Below are 17,434 nucleotides of genomic sequence, written 5' to 3'. Positions count from 1 at the left end.
CAGCACTCTACAATCTGTGTTCTCACCCTGTTACAGTTTCTCCCTCAGTCAGCTTGGAAACTTAGTGCTTCACACTTATATCTACATTTCTTGTTCTGTTAGTGGTAGAGAGTCTCTCTAAACACACTTCAAGCTTTATTCTTTTTTTCTTTTTTGAGATAATTAGAGCAATAGCTCTTGGTTTCTCTTTTTGTAATATAACAATATTTACATCCCCACCCCATCTTACGTTTCTCCCCTCTACTTCACAGTGTCTTATACCTTCACCTTCATGTTTATGTTGTGAAGGTTGACAGTATTCTTTCTGAGATTTTATAATCTGTTCTGAAACATTACTAAGATAAGTTTATGGAATGATTCTGAACATTGAGGACCAATAATCAATATATGTTGTTTTATTGTTCACTGCAGAATGGACTAATACATTAGAATTAAATTTCCTTCTCTATTGGTTCAGTGTTGTGATCAGGATGACGCTGAGAGGAAAATTTTCTTAAAATCAGATTAGATGGAACAGACTCTCTCTCTCTTCTTCTTCCCCCTACACACCCACCCCAGGTGCATGTATCAAATCTTCAAGGTTTTCTCAGTTTTCAGTCATTTCATCTCTTCTCTCCCTTCTCACTTCTCCCTGGAGTCTCCCTCTCCTTCTAAGTTAGTTAGTAGTTACCCTCTAAGGGCTCCCATGCAGTTATCATTCTGGGGCTTCACTCCCTTCATTGTTCTCCTCTGTAGCGTTCACTGTTTTCTGTGTCACATTTCTCTTCTTTCTTGATTTACCTCCTCATTCTGCTAGAGGTAAAATTTCTGAGTCATCAGATATCTGAAAGTTTCTGTCTCCCTCCTATATATTTATTTGACAGTGTGGCAGTAAATAGCATCCACTTTAAATTGCCTTTTTCCCAGGATTTGGAGTACACTGCTCCACAGATGCCAGTCTGATTCCTGGACCCTTAGAGGCAACCAGTTCTTCTCTCTGGAGGCATTTAGCATTTTTCCTTTGTTCTCAAAGTTCTAAAATTTTAACAATAATGCATCTAAATGTGGATGTTTTTCATTCACTATAAGGTTGGAGTTTTGACAGTGTTGTGTCAGACCCTCTGCACCCTCTCCTCTTAGCTCCCTGATCTCATCTTATCCTACCACCACTTCCCTGTGCTACAGCGACACTGGCCTCCTCCTTCCTCGAACATGTCTGAGGGTCTTTGCACTGGCTACTCCTTTTGTGCAGAATGCTCTTCCCTCAAATATCTACACGGCCCACTTCCTTACCTTCTCTTCTCAGGTCTTTGTTCAGATGTCACTTCTTGAAGTGTCATCCTATTCTAATTATCCTACTTAAAACTGCAATCCCTGTTACCACCCAGGCACTCCTAATCCTCTTACCTTGATTTAATTTTCTTTATAGAACCTATCACTAAATTAAAAAATAAGCAAACTGTGATATTGTGAATATATATTTCATCTTTGTTCCTGGTTCCAGGCCAGAGCTCCTAAAACCCTTGTAATTTCCTAAGTGATAAGAGTGATAGGAACGTCTTTTGTTATAATAGCTGGCTTTGGTAAGGGTGAAAGGAACAACTTTTATTATTCATAACAAGCCCTTTCAACCATACCTGAGTTTATGTTAATAAGGTGACTTTGGGGTAGCCCCTAAGGATGGGAGACTGGATGCCAGGGGAACTGACTGTATAATTAAAGGGTTGGAACTTTCAGCTCCACCCCTCCCCCTCTTTAGGGATGGGAGAGGGGCTGGAGATGGAGTTCAATCACCAGTGGCCGATGATTTAATCAATTACACCTATTTAATGAAGCCTCTAAAAAACCGTCACTGAAGAGATTTGCAGGGCTTTCAGGGTGGAGAGGAGGTGTTGGGAGGGTGGTGTGCCTGGAGAGGGCATACTTTGCCCTGTGCATCTCTTCCATCTGGCTGTTCCTGCATTGTATCTTTTTTTTTTTTTTTAAGTCTTTATTGAATTTGTTACAATATTGCTTCTGTTTTATGTTTTGTTTTGTTTTTTTTTTGGCCACAAGGCATGTGGGATCCTAGCTCCCCGACCAGGGATCAAACCCGCACCCCCTGCATTGGAAGGCAAAGTCTTAACCACTGGGCCGCCAGGGAAGTCCCCCTGCATTGTATCTTGTAATATTAAATCAGTAACATAGTAAGTAAGAGAGCCATTCTAGAAAATTATTTAACCCAAGGAGGGGTTTGTGGGAACCCCATTTTATAACCAGTGTGTCAGAAGTGCCGAAGACTTGGACTTGCAGTTGGCATTTGAAGGGCAGTCTTGTGGGACCAGGTGGATAGTGTTAGAATTGAAATAAATTGTGGGACATGCAGTCATTGTTTGCAGAGAATTGGAGAATTGCTTGGTGGGGGAAAACACACGTGCAAACATACACACATGCATACATATATATGTGTGTGTATGTGTATATATTATGTGTGTGTATGTGTTTGTATATGTATGTGCATATATGTGTAAATACTTTGTATTAGTTTGCTAGGGCTACCATAACACAGTACCACAGACTGAATGGCTTAAACAACAGATATTTCTCACAGTTCTGAAAGCTAGAAGTCTGAGATCAAGGTGTCCGCAGGGTTGGTTTCTTCTGAGGCCTCTCTGCTTGGATAGCTGTCTTCGCCCTGTGTCTTCACTTGATCTTCCCTCTGTAATTCTGTGTCCAAATTTCCTCTTCTTATAAGGACACCAGCCATATTGGATTAGGGCCCACCCTAATGGCCTCATTTTAACTCAGTTACCTCTTTAAAGATGTTATCTCCAAATACAGTCACATTCTGAGGTATTGGGGGTTAGGGCTTCAACATATGAATTTTGAAGGGACAATTCAGTCCATGACAGACTTACTTATTTTTGTAGTCTTTCTCCCCCAGCTAGAATGTAAGCTTCATGAAAGTGAGGGTTTTTTTTTTATTGTTGTTCTATTTCAGGGTATACCCAACATCTAGAACAATGCCCATAATAGATGCTGAATATATAATAATGGATATTCTAGCCTTTTGATGAGCTATTTTAATCTGAACACTTCTTTTCATCTCTAGAGAATTCTTATTTCACTAATTCAAGTCCCCCTCCCCCAATTCTCTGTACTATCTTTCCAGTACTCCTGTTAACTGAAATTTGGACCTGCTTGATTAATCTTCCCTGTGTCATTTTCAGTCAATCTGTTGTTCTGCTTTTTTGGAAGATTTTTCAACCTTAACTTCCAAACACTTCTATAAAATATTATTTTGATAAACATGTATTTCGTTTCGAAGAGCCCTCTTCTTGGTCCTGTTTCATGGCATTCTCTTATTGTTTTGTGGGTCCTGTATTTTTGCTGATCTTTCTGCATTTATAAGGTCTTGTTATGTCTCTTGTTCCCTGAATTTTCTGTTTCTTCGTAGGCCATTTTTTGTTTGTTTCTTTTACTTTTGATCTCACATATTGCGTAAGCATTTCTCACCCTTAATTATCCTTCATTGTACATTCTTATTTAATAATGGGACAGTAAAGTACTAGGAGGTTTATTTTAAGGGTGATAATTTTTGCCTGGTGATATCACTTTATGATTTGCTGAATGCAGAAGTCTTTGGTTTGGGGGAGGGTGCCTTAGGTCTCCCTAAATAGTTTATTCAACTTTCTTAGATTAAAAAGCTTCTGACTTTTAGGGAAGAGGTAAAATTGTCATTATATCAGATAACATGATACTCTATATAGAAAACCCTAAAGATTCTGCACAGAAACTCCTAGAACTGATAAATCAGCAAGGTAGCAGGATACAAGATTAACATACATAAATCAGTTGTATTTCTTTATAGTAACAATGAAATATCAGAAAGGGAATGTAAAAAAACAATACCTTTTAATATTACAACCCCCCCAAAAAATACTTAGGAATAAATCTGACCAAGGAGGTAAAACACTTATATGCTGAGAACTATAAAACTGTAAAGGAAATTAAAGATGATTCAAAGAAATGGAAAGATATCCCATGCTCTTGGATTGTAAGAATTAATATTGTTAAATTGGCCATACTACCCATAGCAATCTACAGTTTAAATCCAATCCCTATCAAATTACCCATGACATTTTTCACAGAACTAGAACAAGTAATCCAAAAATTTATATGGAACCATAAAAGACCCAGAATTGCTAAAGCTATCCTGAGGAACAAAAACAAAGCAGGAGGCATAACCCTCTAAGACTTCAGACAATACTATAAAGTGATAGTAATCAAAACAGCATGGTACTGGCACAAAAACAGACATGTGGATCAAGGGAACAGAATAGGGAGCCCAGAAATAAACCCACACACCTATGGTCAATTAATCTTTGACAAAGGAGGCAAGAATATACAACTGGAAGAAAGTCTCTTCAGCAAGTGGTGTTGGGAAAGTTGGACAGCTGCACGTAAATCAGTGAAGTTAGAACACTCCCTCACACCTAAACAAAAATAAACTCAAAATGGCTTAAAGACTTAAACATAAGAATGATACCATAAAACTCCTAGAAGAGAACACAGGCAAAATGTTCTTTGACATAAATTGTACCGATGTTTTCTTAGGTCAGTCTGCAAAGGCAATAGAAATAAAAGCAAAAATAAACAAATGGGATCTAATCAAACTTACAAGCTTTTGCACAGCAAAGGAAACCATAAACAAAACTAAAAGACAACCTACAGAATGGGAGAAAATATTTGCAAACAATGCGACTGACAAGGGCTTAATGTCCAAAGTATACAAACAGTTCATAGAACTCAACAAAAAAAAAAACAAACAACCCAATCAAAAAATGGACAGAAGACCTAAATAGACTTTTCTCCAAAGAAGACATACAGATGGCCAACAGGAACATGATAAATTGCTCAACATCACTAATTATTAGAGAAATGCAAATCAAAACTGCAACGAGGTAGCACCTCACATCAGTCAGAATGGCCATCATTAAAAAGTCTACAAATAAGAAATGTTGGAGAGGGTGTGGAGAAAAGGGAACCCTCCTACACTGTTGGTGGGAATGTATGTTGGTACAACCATTATGGAAAACAGTATGGAGGTTCTTCAAAAAGCTATTAAGTAGAGTTGCCATACGATCCAGCAATCCCACTCCTGGGCATATATCCACAGAAAACTATAATTCAAAAAGATACATGCACCCCTATGTTCATAGCACTATTCACAGTAGCCAAGACATGGAAACAACCTAAATGTCCATCGACAAATGAATGGATAAAGAAGATGTGGTACATGTATATAATGGAATACTACTCAGCCATAAAAAGGAATGAAATAATCCATTTTCAGCAACATGGATGGACCTGGAGATTATCATACCAGGTGAAGTAAGTCAGAAAGAGAAAGACAAATACCATATGATATCACTTACATGTGGAACCTAAAATATGACACAAATGAACTTATCTATGAAACAGAAACAGACTCACAGACATAGAGAACGGACTTGTGGTTGCCAAGGGGGAGGTGAGGTGAGGGAGGGATGGATTGGGAGTTTGGGAGTAGCAGATGCAAACTATTATACATAGAATGGATAAACAAGGTCCTACTGTATAGCACAAGAACAATATTTAATATCCTGTGATAAACCATAATGGTAAAGAATATGGAAAAGACTGTATAACCGAATTGCTTTGCTCTACAGCAAAAATTAACACAACATTGTAAATCAGCTATACTTCAGTTAAAAAAAACCTTCCAACCTTTTACCTGGCTGCCTGACTTGCCATATATGGGAGTCTGAAATCTGTGGTTTCTTATCTATGCTTTGAATTAATATCTTTGTTTTCACTTTTTACTCCTGTCACGTTTCGTCTGGCTTTTCCAGGTCCCAAGCCCCTCTAGTTCTGCAGGTCAAATTATGCCCTCTGTGGCTGTAGTGCTGTCTCTACTCTCTTCATTCACTATTACTCGTCTATCTGCATATCATCTTTCAGAAATGTGTTGAAATTCACTGTTAGTTAATGGTTCTCTCTATCCTTTTTACTTTTTGAGGTAGTACATTTTTTATTACACATTATAGTTAAGGATGTCTACAGAAAGAGGAGAAAAAAATCGTCATCAGTTTTCTTGTCTTGAGTTAGAATTTTTCAATCCTTTAATAATCGAACATAGAAGACAGAATTTGAACTTGCTTTGATGATGTGGGTCTTTATTATAAACCTTAGTTATTGGGAGGTGCTCTAGTTGTTTAAATATAGGTTGAGACGGGGCTGACTGTACTTTTAAATCCAGTAGAGGTTCTGGAACATGATTTCTTAAAAAAAAAAAAAAGTTCTTGATTAGTAATTGCTCTGGGGTTATCACCACAGCAGCAGGACTAAAACTTTTCTAGTTTTCTCTCTCAGTAGATGACCTTGCTTCCCCCTCCACACTTATTATCAAGGCTGTCTATCGTGAACTTTCATTTACCTTAGAACGTCTCGGTTCCCTGTTCATGCTCCCTTGTTGTTTCAGATGAAGAGCTGGAATCCCATCTTTTCTGAAGCTAACTCCTCCATTTGCAGCCTGAAGTCCTGGGACTGTTCTCCTGGGTCTGCATCTACAAATATGTTCAAGTCTTCCCCTTGGGGGAAAAAAAATCTTCCCATCTTTTCCCTAAAGCTATACTTTTATCCGGAGAAACCTTCTAAATTTTTTCTGAGTTCTGCTGTCTTCACATATAGGCATTCTCTGTCTTTAGTCCACTTTTTTTCCTTGTTCTTTTCCTGGGAAATCCTGTTCATTCGCATGACTTCATCTATCACTGAGCCCTAACCCCTTTCCTGAAGTTCAGATGCTCCTTCCCACCTACCCATTAGTACCACTCAGTATATTCAAAGACAGACCCATTATTCCATGCTCTGCCTCCATCCTCCGGTCCTTAGAAGAACAAAACAATGAACCAGTCAAACATACTCTCTGTCTTTCCCATGTTGATTGGTCTGATTATCATTTTCCCAGTCATCCAGGGATACATTAGAAAGAAGTAGTTGTAAGGCTAGAAAACACCCAAAGTTATTACAGTCAGAGTCAGAATAGGGTTAATTTCAAGTATGTAAGCTTTCTTGCCCTCAGCCCCCATAGTTCCTTTTTAATGTACATAACCAATCTTTTGCATTTTCCTGATTACATGCAGGTCTGCAATTAAGGCCTTACGTCCTGGAGGGCTACTTGTGTATTCTACTTGTACACTTTCCAAGGCAGAAAATCAAGATGTGATCAGTGAAGTTTTAAACTCCTACAGTAACATCATGCCTGTGGACATTAAGGAAATGGCAAGGACTTGCTCCCAAGACTTCACATTTGCTCCCACTGGCCAGGAATGTGGGCTATTGGTGATTCCAGATAAGGGCAAAGCCTGGGGCCCAATGTATGTAGCCAAATTGAAAAAATCATGGACTACTTGAAATTGGTGATGTGCATTTTGTGAACCATTAAATCGATAACATGTCAATGTATTATTATATTTATTTAACATGTAGGCTCTCTACGTGTTAACATTTAAATAAAATGGAGTCACTTTCCCTGGGTCTGTTGGAATCCTATTTAGTTAATACTTTAGCATCTCAGAACTTTTCAGGTGTATTTTTTTCCTAGAAATACATCTACAGTAATGATTTAAGATGGTGCAGATGGTGTTTGTTCTCTATAATAAATCTGTCTTTTACTTGGCATTTTGTAGTTAAATTAATCAGAATATATGGTTTTGTGCATAAAGTGTTTAGAAATACCTTCTATCTGTAATGTTGGTGCTTTGAACCTCTAAAAATGCACATCTTCTGGCCCTCTTATCGTTTTTTTCCTTATCAAATGTGTAGATTCTTTGAGGGTTATTTTCCCCCTTTTCTATAAGAACTGATTGCTATTCTGAGACTTAACTTCTTAAGCAGCCTATTTCTAGTTCTAGCAAAATAGATTTTTCTTATTTGCCAAGTTGTTTTTTGTTAAGAACTATCTTCTGTTTACTGCAGAGGTCAGTGACTCTATTGACACCAGCTTTATTTCTCCACTTTTTTTTTGTATTCACAAATACAAATTGAAAGGGTAAATTATGTTGAAAGGCCGTTAGAACAGCAGATTCACATGCACGTGTTTGACTTTCTACATTCAGCTTGTAGAATAATGGAGTCTATCCAGCAGGCTATAAAGCAAGTACGTGAAACAAAACCAGAATGATTAATAACTGCAATAACTGAACTATATTTGGAGAGTTTTGCTACATAATTGCAGTCATAATGAACACTACAGAATCTGATTATCTAACAGTTGCAATATGGAGGGGCTTTTTATTTCACTGCGTTATGAAATGTTATCTGAGACTATGATGTCACATATTAATGCACAAAAGGGAGATGCCTAATGAGAGTGGATTATACTATTACCAAAACCTAATACCATTTACTAAGTGGCTCTCCTTGTTTATACATATCCTGGGAATATTGTGTACATTTCTGTATGTGTACTTAGGGTTTTAGCCTCAGGTTTTGATCATGTGTTTTCTCTAGAAATTGCTTTACTCAGAGGCCAAACAAATTTTTCCAACTATTAAGAAAAATTATGTAGCATATTTCAAAAGATTCTATCTATTTAGAAATTAGTTTTTTTAAAAAAAACAAAACTCTGACTATAGAAATACAAAATTCTGCTGAAGCTGAACCCTTTTGAATTATTACATTCTATACTTTTAAACTCCTGGCTCATTTACTATTTTTTTTTTTTTTTTTTTTGCAAGCATATAAAATTGGGCTCCTTTAACTGGGAAGTCCTAGGAAGAATGTTATTTCTGTACCTTCATTGCATTAACCATTTTGTTTCCTTTATATCTAACCAATATATTTGAAGAAAAGCTGGATCTCTTGGACTCAATCAAATATACCAAGTTAATACAGAAGATTAATAATAATGGAAAGGACTTTTATTATGTGTGTGTGTTTTTTTAGTGTGTGCTTATTGGTTTGTTTTTTCAGTTTGAAATCCCGTCTTCAGATACTATAGGTTTAAAAAGTGCATTTATTCTGTGTAGATTAATCACAAAGTAAATTTTCACAGTGCACTTTGTTGAATGTCATTATTTTCCCAGCATAATGCCATAAAGCCTAATCTGAACACTCAATGTGCTATTGGATTAGACCTTTCTATGATTACGGAAAAATGCAAATATAGATATACATATAGCTCATTTTATTATTATCAATAACTATAATGAAACATCTGACATTTATTGAGCGTTAAATATTTGATTAAGTTCTTTATATAAATGTGTTATCTTTTCTGAACTTTAAAACAACTCCAGGGGGCTTCCCTGGTGGCGCAGTGGTTAAGAATCTGCCTGCCAATGCAGGGGACACGGGTTCGAGCCCTGGTACGGGAAGATCCCACATGCCGCGGAGCAACTAGGCCCGTGAGCCACAACTACTGAGCCTGCGCGTCTGGAGCCTGTGCTCCGCAACGAGAGGCCGCGATAGTGAGAGACCCGCGCACCGCGATGAAGAGTGGCCCTCGCTTGCCGCAACTGGAGAAAGCCCTCGCACAGAAACGAAGACCCAACACAGCCAAAAATAAATATAAATAAATAAATAAATTTATAAAAAAAAAAAACAAAAAACAACTCCAGGACTGAGTATCATGACCACATTTTGTGACTGAGAAAGCCCAAGTTTAGTGCTGCTCCTAGCTTGCCAAGCTACTCTAGTAAGTAAAGAATGGAACGAAGATTAAAACTGGTTCCAAAGGCCAGGTCCTTCTCACTACTCTATGCTGTCTCACAAGATATAGGTTATAGGAACCCTCAAGATTATCAACTGGCTTTACCCTTATTCTCCATTGCTCAGCTTTCCCCTTGTATGCAATTCTCTATTTTCAGGGCATGAAAGGGTTAATTAATACTTGGGGAAAAAATCCAATTTTGAAATATTTCAGGCTGTGTTTTAAAGAAGTACCTCTTGTGATTGCAATACCCAGAAATCTCCCATAGAGGTGTTCTGTGCCTTCCTTTTCTTTGCAGATGCTGAACTGAAGAATAGATTTGGAGCAGCCTTGCAATGTCAATTGAAAAGCAAGGAGTAATTGATACTACTTTCTGTGGCATTTAGTTACTTTCAAAATAGCTTTATAAAATTTAGGTTGCTTACCAACACATTAACTTGTCTCTTCCATCAGCACACTGAACAGCCCCTAGTTTCAGAAATAGACTATGAATAAAGGTAATGCATTTAAATGGTTTGTACTGAATTTTTAAAGCATCAAACATTATCTGTGGCTTAGAATCAAGGCAGCCTACAGTTCTTTATCCTATTGCATATCCATATGGCTTTATACTGAAGATGGCATGTTACCTCCTTAACAGTATTATGAAAAATATTCTTTTATACAGGGATAAAAGGATATTAAGCATAAAATAATAGACACCAGAACACTTGCTACATGACTAAAGTAATCACAAATCTAATAGGCCATTATCCAAGAAGACTTTATGTCTGGAGATAAGTATCAGATGATCTGCATAGGCTAATGCAACTCATCTGGAGTACAAAGAGAAAACTGGAACCAATAGCAACAATTTTATTAGATGCCAAGAAGTCCTTTGATGCAATTGAATGGGACTACTTGTATTATATGTTAGGTAAATTTTGCTTTGGGGATGAATATAACAGCACAATTTTATGTTCAGCCCATTTATATAGTTCAGGTCAATGGTTTACAGTCTTCTTTGCCTTGCCTTATTGCTGCATTGGGGAGGGAAGTAGGTATGATGCCCATTACTGATGTTACTCTTCAGGCTGACATTGGAGCTATAATATCACCCAGATCCCCTGGGTAACTGAAGGATATTCAGGTGAAGCTTCACAGGTTAACTAAATGTCTGCTGATTATCTACTACTTGTGCTGAAAGCCCTAACAGCATCTGTCCTGAAAACATTAAAAGTAATGTCAGAATTTGGAATGGCTTCAGGCTGCAAAGTCAATGGGAGAGAATCAGAAATACTATCTTGACAGAGTCATTTCTATTAATATTACTTATTATATGACATTTAAAATAAAATGAAAATTTAAAAAGAATTGATTTGGGATTCTCATTAGGGAATAATTAAACTATAGAATGAAAAAACAAACTTAAAAAATTGACCTGTTAATTCAATGCTAAGATTTTTAAAAAGTAGTTTTCACTAGATCTAAGGAGGAAGAAAGCCTGGTAGAACATATACCTCTTTAAAATTTAATTAGCTCAATCAAATATTAACTCCATACCCTTCTGTAACTTTTCACAAATGAAGAAAGTAATTTCTTTGGTCATGTGAGGCCCTATAGTCATGTTGAAACTGAGTGAAACATATGCTACCTTAGGAAAAGTACTGTTTGACTCATTGGAAGCTATTTGACGGCATACGTCATGACTCAATTAAGCTTGCTATGGCTTGTCAAAAGGAATTTTCTGTTGCATATTGCTGTGGAAGAGCCCATTACATACAAATAACTATATAACCTAGCAGAATCAACAGACTAAAAATGTATAGCCTATTGAAAAATAAGAAACAGGACAGTAGCACCCAGTTTCTTCCTAGTTCTTAGAAACAAGTGAGAGTAAAATTGCAGATATTAATAAGAATGGGAAAAGTTAAGAGGAATTAGCAATGGTGACAGGAGAAAAGAGGGACTGGGCTTATTTTAGCTTATAATTACTAAGTAATAGAGAGGATTGTTCATTTACTCATCCAAACAAGGTGTTAATGACCTTCGAAAAATGGTAGACCTTACCCCCATTCTGGTATTACAGTAATCTCTGGGGTGAGGGACAGAGGAATGAGAGGACCAGAGAACTTGTGCTGACTCGTGAATTGATGTTAGTAGGGCAGGATTACTGTGGGTTTGTAGCTCATAGCTGTCAACTCTTAAGAAAAGGGAAGGCTGGTGGCACCTAGCTCTGATGACACTGGAAATTGTGTGATATTTTTAGCCATGAAAAGCCAATATAACTAGCTTCATTGATAGCCATCCCCCTTGATCATAAAAAACCTTAAGTGTAAGTCCTAGATTATAACAAATGTATTTAATAAACACAACAGACATACACAAACTACCCATGTTCTTCAAAACGATTACTTTTGTCACATATCCTCGTACAGATAGTCTTTGTTAAATCTTGCATTGAAGCTATAGCTATGCCCATAGATGCATTATTTTCAGCTGTTTAGTTAACCCAACTGTATAGAGTTAACTCAGCAGGTTCCTTTTTCACCCCATAGTATTGAGTTGGCTGAAGCAATTTGATATAGTTTCAACAGAGGTGATTTTTGAACCAGGGGTATGGTTCAGGAGAGGTTTAGGTGGGATCTGGAACGTCACTCTGGGCTTGGGTCTAGATTGAGTCAGTCAAGCATGTTTCAAAAGCAAAGGACACTGTGATAGGCCTGAAGGTTTTCGGATATACTCCTAGGAAGCACATTACAACTCCCAAAAAAGTTTACACATTCATCTATCTGGTCACACCCACTACATTCAATGAGGACTTTAGCATCTAGCTCATATCTTCTCCATTGGAACTCCTGCCACAGGCTGAATTCGACACCTCTGTGGGAAACCCATCAAATATCCCACCTTCCTGATTCCTTTACTACCTCTCCTCCAATGCCTTTTGTCTCTATTTGTCTTCAACTCACACTCCTGGAAATTTCCTAGAACTTGGCATTATCTAAAGCCACACTCTCCAGTGGACCTTTCTATATGATGGAGATGTCTTATCTGCCCTGTCCAATATGGACAATATGGTGGCCATGCATAGCTATTGAGCACTTGAAATGTGGGCAGTGTGACTGAGGAACATAATTTTTAATTTTAATGAATGTAAATGTAAATAGTCACTGTGGCTAGTGGCTACCTTATTGGACAACACAGATCTAAAAATTTTCTATTTAGGAAAATTTAATCTCAGTACCTCCTGTTCTTCCAGCTTTCTTACTCTCTCATTCTTATTAAAACTGCAGTCCAGTTTCCTTGACACCCAAGTTTCTAAACCCTTTCTGTCCTTTCTCTCCTGGTCTCCTTTCCTTACCCATCTTGGACCCTATGGTTGAAAACCTAAAACTTTGTTCTCACAGTGGTCTCACCTCCTCATGCTTTTGCATTCTACTACATCTGATATTTAAACCTGCAACTCTAGATAAATCCAGTAGTCCATGCTTCTACTAATGTATGGAGATGGCTGATCATTGTTTGGAAAAAAAGAAAATTATATAGGAGTGCAGATTGATGTTATAAATTCACACACCTGTGCAGATTGATTTCACTACAAATTCATGCTCGCTTGCCTCTCCTAAGACTTTTACATTGCTTAATAACTTTGACTACTCCTTGGCCAGCTTCCTTTTCCATTCTCATTAGTGACTTTTCCCAACTTCCACTATTCTCTACAACTCTTCTGTATAAACTCTCTGCTTTTTTCTCTCAGAAGATGCTCCTGCCTCTTAGTTCCTTGAGGAAAATTGTGGCCATCAGAGTGAATGTCCTCAATCTTTCCTAGTGCATACTCCTCCTCATTTTATTTAGACACACCACCATTCATCCGCCCTCCCAAGTTAGAAACCTGGGAGTTATGTTCAACTTTTCTCTTTCCTCTTCCTCACTCTCACCTCTAGATAATAACCAAGTTTTACCTTTTTTTATTGTTCTCTCTTAGTATCATTGGTATTGCCTTAGTTAAGGTCACCTGAGCTATTGAATTTTCTTCACAGTTCATCTTCCTACCTGCTGCCTCACACCTCACTACCCATATCCTCTATGGCTACTGAAATGCTCTTCCTACAACAAAACCTCATTATGTCATTACCCTGTTTAAATTTTTTCAATGACTCCCCATTCCCTTCAGGATGAAATTCAAGTCCTTTTAGTATTTCATACTAGGTCCTCTTGCTTTGAGATCTGTCAAACAGATACACACACACAATTACATCCTCTTAAACTTCATAAAAATATGAATAATCCTACTGAGGAAGCCTGTTATCACAGTGTATAAAGTGTCCCAGCTTATTGGTTGGGCTACCCTTTAAGTAACCTGCTGCATTTCCCGCTCTATAATTAGCTAGAGTTCTACTAGAAGACCTGATGTTATTTTTTGCAAAGTGATCTAGACATTTTAAAATATAGTATTTTTGTTCTTATAGTACTATCTGAAAACTATATAGGTATATTTTGGGCTGCAATACTTAGTTGTTTTTTGTTTTTTGTTTTTTTTACAGTGAATGGAAAGAATAGTCAAACCATTTTCAAAAGCTTGTGCATTGGACTAAAAGATGTAAATTAAATAGAGAATCCATGTTATTATGGGCATGCTTAGGGATGCATACAGTGCGGGAAAATTTCAAATGAAATAGGCTCAGTAATGAGGTTGGAATGCCAATGGATAAATCCATAATTGTCTTCTGGAGGATACTTCAAACCTATGAGGAATATCCAAGGGCAGAACAGCAGATGAGACTGTCTTAAAATAGAAAAAAAAAATTGTACTTCAGCACATCAAGGACAGTCAAAAAATAAATTATTAAAGAAGCACTTGCAGAACGATAGAAAAATCTTATTCTCTATAAACTTATCAATTACTCCAGAATTTTTTTGAAAAGTGAAAGTTAATGTTGTTTGGAACTACTTCTGCCTTTAACTTAATCTGTGACAGTAAATAGGTCTCAAACTTTCTAAGCCTTGGTTGCCTAATTTTTAAAGTAAAATAGATTATCTCTAAGGGAAGTGAATATGTTTTGAGCCATTACTATATCACAGACATTGTTCTAAGTATTTGTATAATGATTATTTTATTTAATCCAATATCTTCTTTTTTTTTTTTCAATATCTTCTTTTTAAAAAAAGTTCTCTGGCCTATAATTGAGATTGAAGTAAAGGGCTAATACTGGGTACAAAAGTGAAGGAAGAAAATAGAAAGATGGTAGTGAAGAACCAAAATAAGTCTAAGAGGAGCTGATAAATAAAAGAGGAAAATCTGAGTAGGCAGTGGAACTGACCAGGGAGAAGCAGGCAGTAGAGTCCAGTTGAAGAGTACAACTGCCCATGTTAGTTCACATTCTTTGCAATTATATTCTTTTTGCTAACATGTCTGTTAAGCTGATGTGCTGGAGAGCCCGATTGTTTCTGTTGCTTTTTTGCAGAAAACCAATCTTTATTTCCAAGCATGATATTTTTCACTCTTATGTATCTCAAACTTTGGTAATATAAGTACCCCTTTAAAGAGCAAAAAATTCTCTGGGGCCCCACTGTTTATTTAGCTATAAACAAACAGAACTATGTGTAAAATTCTGTATACTTATAGTTTTATACAATTTTAAAATCCACAAAACCCTATAAAAATTTTAAAAGTTGAAAAATAAAGTTGAAATAAGTAGTATTCATTTAACGTTTCAGATGATGCTGTTCTGTTGAAACTACATTGCCACTTGAAATCTGGCCATGGTACCTATTATTACAGTATAGGGCTTTGGAGTTCAATGGCTTAGCTATCATGCATCCCATAATTTCTCCATTTTTCCACCAATTTTCTCTATTTGGACTTCAGAAAAACCTTAATTTTTGTGGTGTTCTATGATGCCATTTTGTCTCCAACTTTCCATGAATACAGAATTTGTTTATTAAGAACATTTTGGGGGTTTTTAGGTTATTTTTTCACAAATATTTAAAATAGTATTGCTTAGTTTTCACTTAATGATAACAGAAACACCTTAAGCACTGGAGTATTATTGTGATCATCCAGGTGATGCAGGGCATGCCTATATGTGTTTTTTAAAATTTAGAATAGCTTCAAATGAAATATAAAATCACCCAAATTCTCATAGGTGCTCAGTTAACTGAGAATCATGAGCTTTGGTCTGAGAAACACTTCTCTAGTCGTTATTAACATACTTCAGTGGGAAAATATGGAGCTTCCAATGACAAATATGGCTCAGAGAGTTTGCCAGGAGAAGGAGAAGCACATGGAAATCATAATTTAAATAAAAGGATAGAACGTCTTTGGTACACAGCCCTTCCCTACAAATATTTCTTTGCAGACCAGGGACTTTTTTTTTTTTTTTTTGATTACGGAAAGGGTGGTCATGTAATTTATCATCCAACCAGGACATTTTTGAGAGTGGAAGGGTAAGCTATTAATAATTACACGAGGACAACTGATGTAACTAGGACTATCACGGACCTACCAGTCACATGGTCACCTTAACTGTGCATGGGGCAGGGTGAGGGTGGGCACTCATGCATTTGAATAGGTCAGCTAGATCTCATGCTTCATGAAAAATATTTCTTGTCCCTTCTGTACCCTTTCCTTCAGTCCCCACTCTCTGCAGAACTGACATGCTCCTCCATCTGAGCATAAATAAAAACCTCTTTAGTTACAAAATAACTTCGTCCACTTTCTTGCCTGAAATCTAAAGCATGAGGATCTCCTTTTTATCAACAACTCAAGGTACACTCCAAACACTCTCTAGTGACTTCAATATGATATTTTTTTTATGGAGCTTTGACAAGATCCCAGCTGAGATAACTAACAGTCAAGATGAAGAGTCTAAGCTAAGGCAGTGGCTTTCAAATTTTGTAAAAAAATGTGAATCTCATTTATAAGATGACACACATATATAAACCCGTAGACATACAAAATTTTTTATTACACGTATCTTTAAACTTGATGTATGCCACCCCCCCACGCATATAATTTTTTTAAAAATTGGTTGTGATTTAGTTGATTTCATGACCCACTAATGGTTTGTGATCTACAGTTTGAAAACAATGCTAACCAGTCATTCCCTTCTTTGTCAGGTAAATGGGTACATAGCTGTACTATGTAAATTCATTTTCACATGCCTTCACAGAACTTCAATTTACTATTTTGTTCTTGGTTTAAGTAAGAGTCAATTTTAGAACATTTAAATAAATCTCATATAAGACATTGTGTATTGTGTCATTCAAAGTCCTCCCCATGTAAGGCCCCAATTGCTGTTGGATTTTAGTGAATGTTTTCAGATTAGGAAGCCTATGTAAATCGAGTTATTTCCCATTTTGCCTTGGGTGTGGAGAAACATAATTAAATTCTATGTTCAATTGTAGCAAATCTCTCTGTTTATCTCCCTTCACCTACCCCATTCTCTACATGGCTTTTATTCTCCCTTTATCCTCCTTTATAAATAAAATGGTCATGTTGTAGAAGATGTACTGGTTAAGAGTATATGTACCAGAGTCAAACTACAGAGTTTGTGATGTTAGGCAAATTACTTAACCTCTTTGTGTCTTAGTTTCCTCATCAGTAAAATTATAATAATAATAACAATAATAATATCTGTAGTTATAGGTTTTTGTGTGAGCTAAATAAAATAATACTTTTAAGTACTTAAAGCAATGCTTAACCTATACTAAGAGGACAGTAAGTGAAATTTTAGAAGC

The 17,434-nt window shown here is 36.7% G+C and overlaps 1 protein-coding gene across 1 annotated transcript in view; it reads left to right on the top strand.

Annotated features, from left to right (window-relative positions):
• NSUN3 (NOP2/Sun RNA methyltransferase 3) overlaps window positions 1–7,530 on the top strand; it is a 58,601-nt gene extending 51,071 nt beyond the window's left edge. Inside the window, exon 6 of the mRNA XM_059922206.1 lies at window positions 7,143–7,530. Within this exon, the coding sequence (XP_059778189.1) occupies window positions 7,143–7,413 (271 nt within the window). The 3' untranslated portion in view covers window positions 7,414–7,530. The remainder of the gene's footprint in view (window positions 1–7,142) is intronic.
• The last annotated feature ends 9,904 nt before the right edge of the window (window positions 7,531–17,434 follow it).

The sequence above is a fragment of the Balaenoptera ricei genome, chromosome 4 (genome assembly GCF_028023285.1).
Source record: "Balaenoptera ricei isolate mBalRic1 chromosome 4, mBalRic1.hap2, whole genome shotgun sequence".
Taxonomy (NCBI): domain Eukaryota; kingdom Metazoa; phylum Chordata; class Mammalia; order Artiodactyla; family Balaenopteridae; genus Balaenoptera; species Balaenoptera ricei.
Note: the sequence above shows the minus strand (reverse complement) of the source record. Positions and strands in the feature narration are given on the sequence as shown.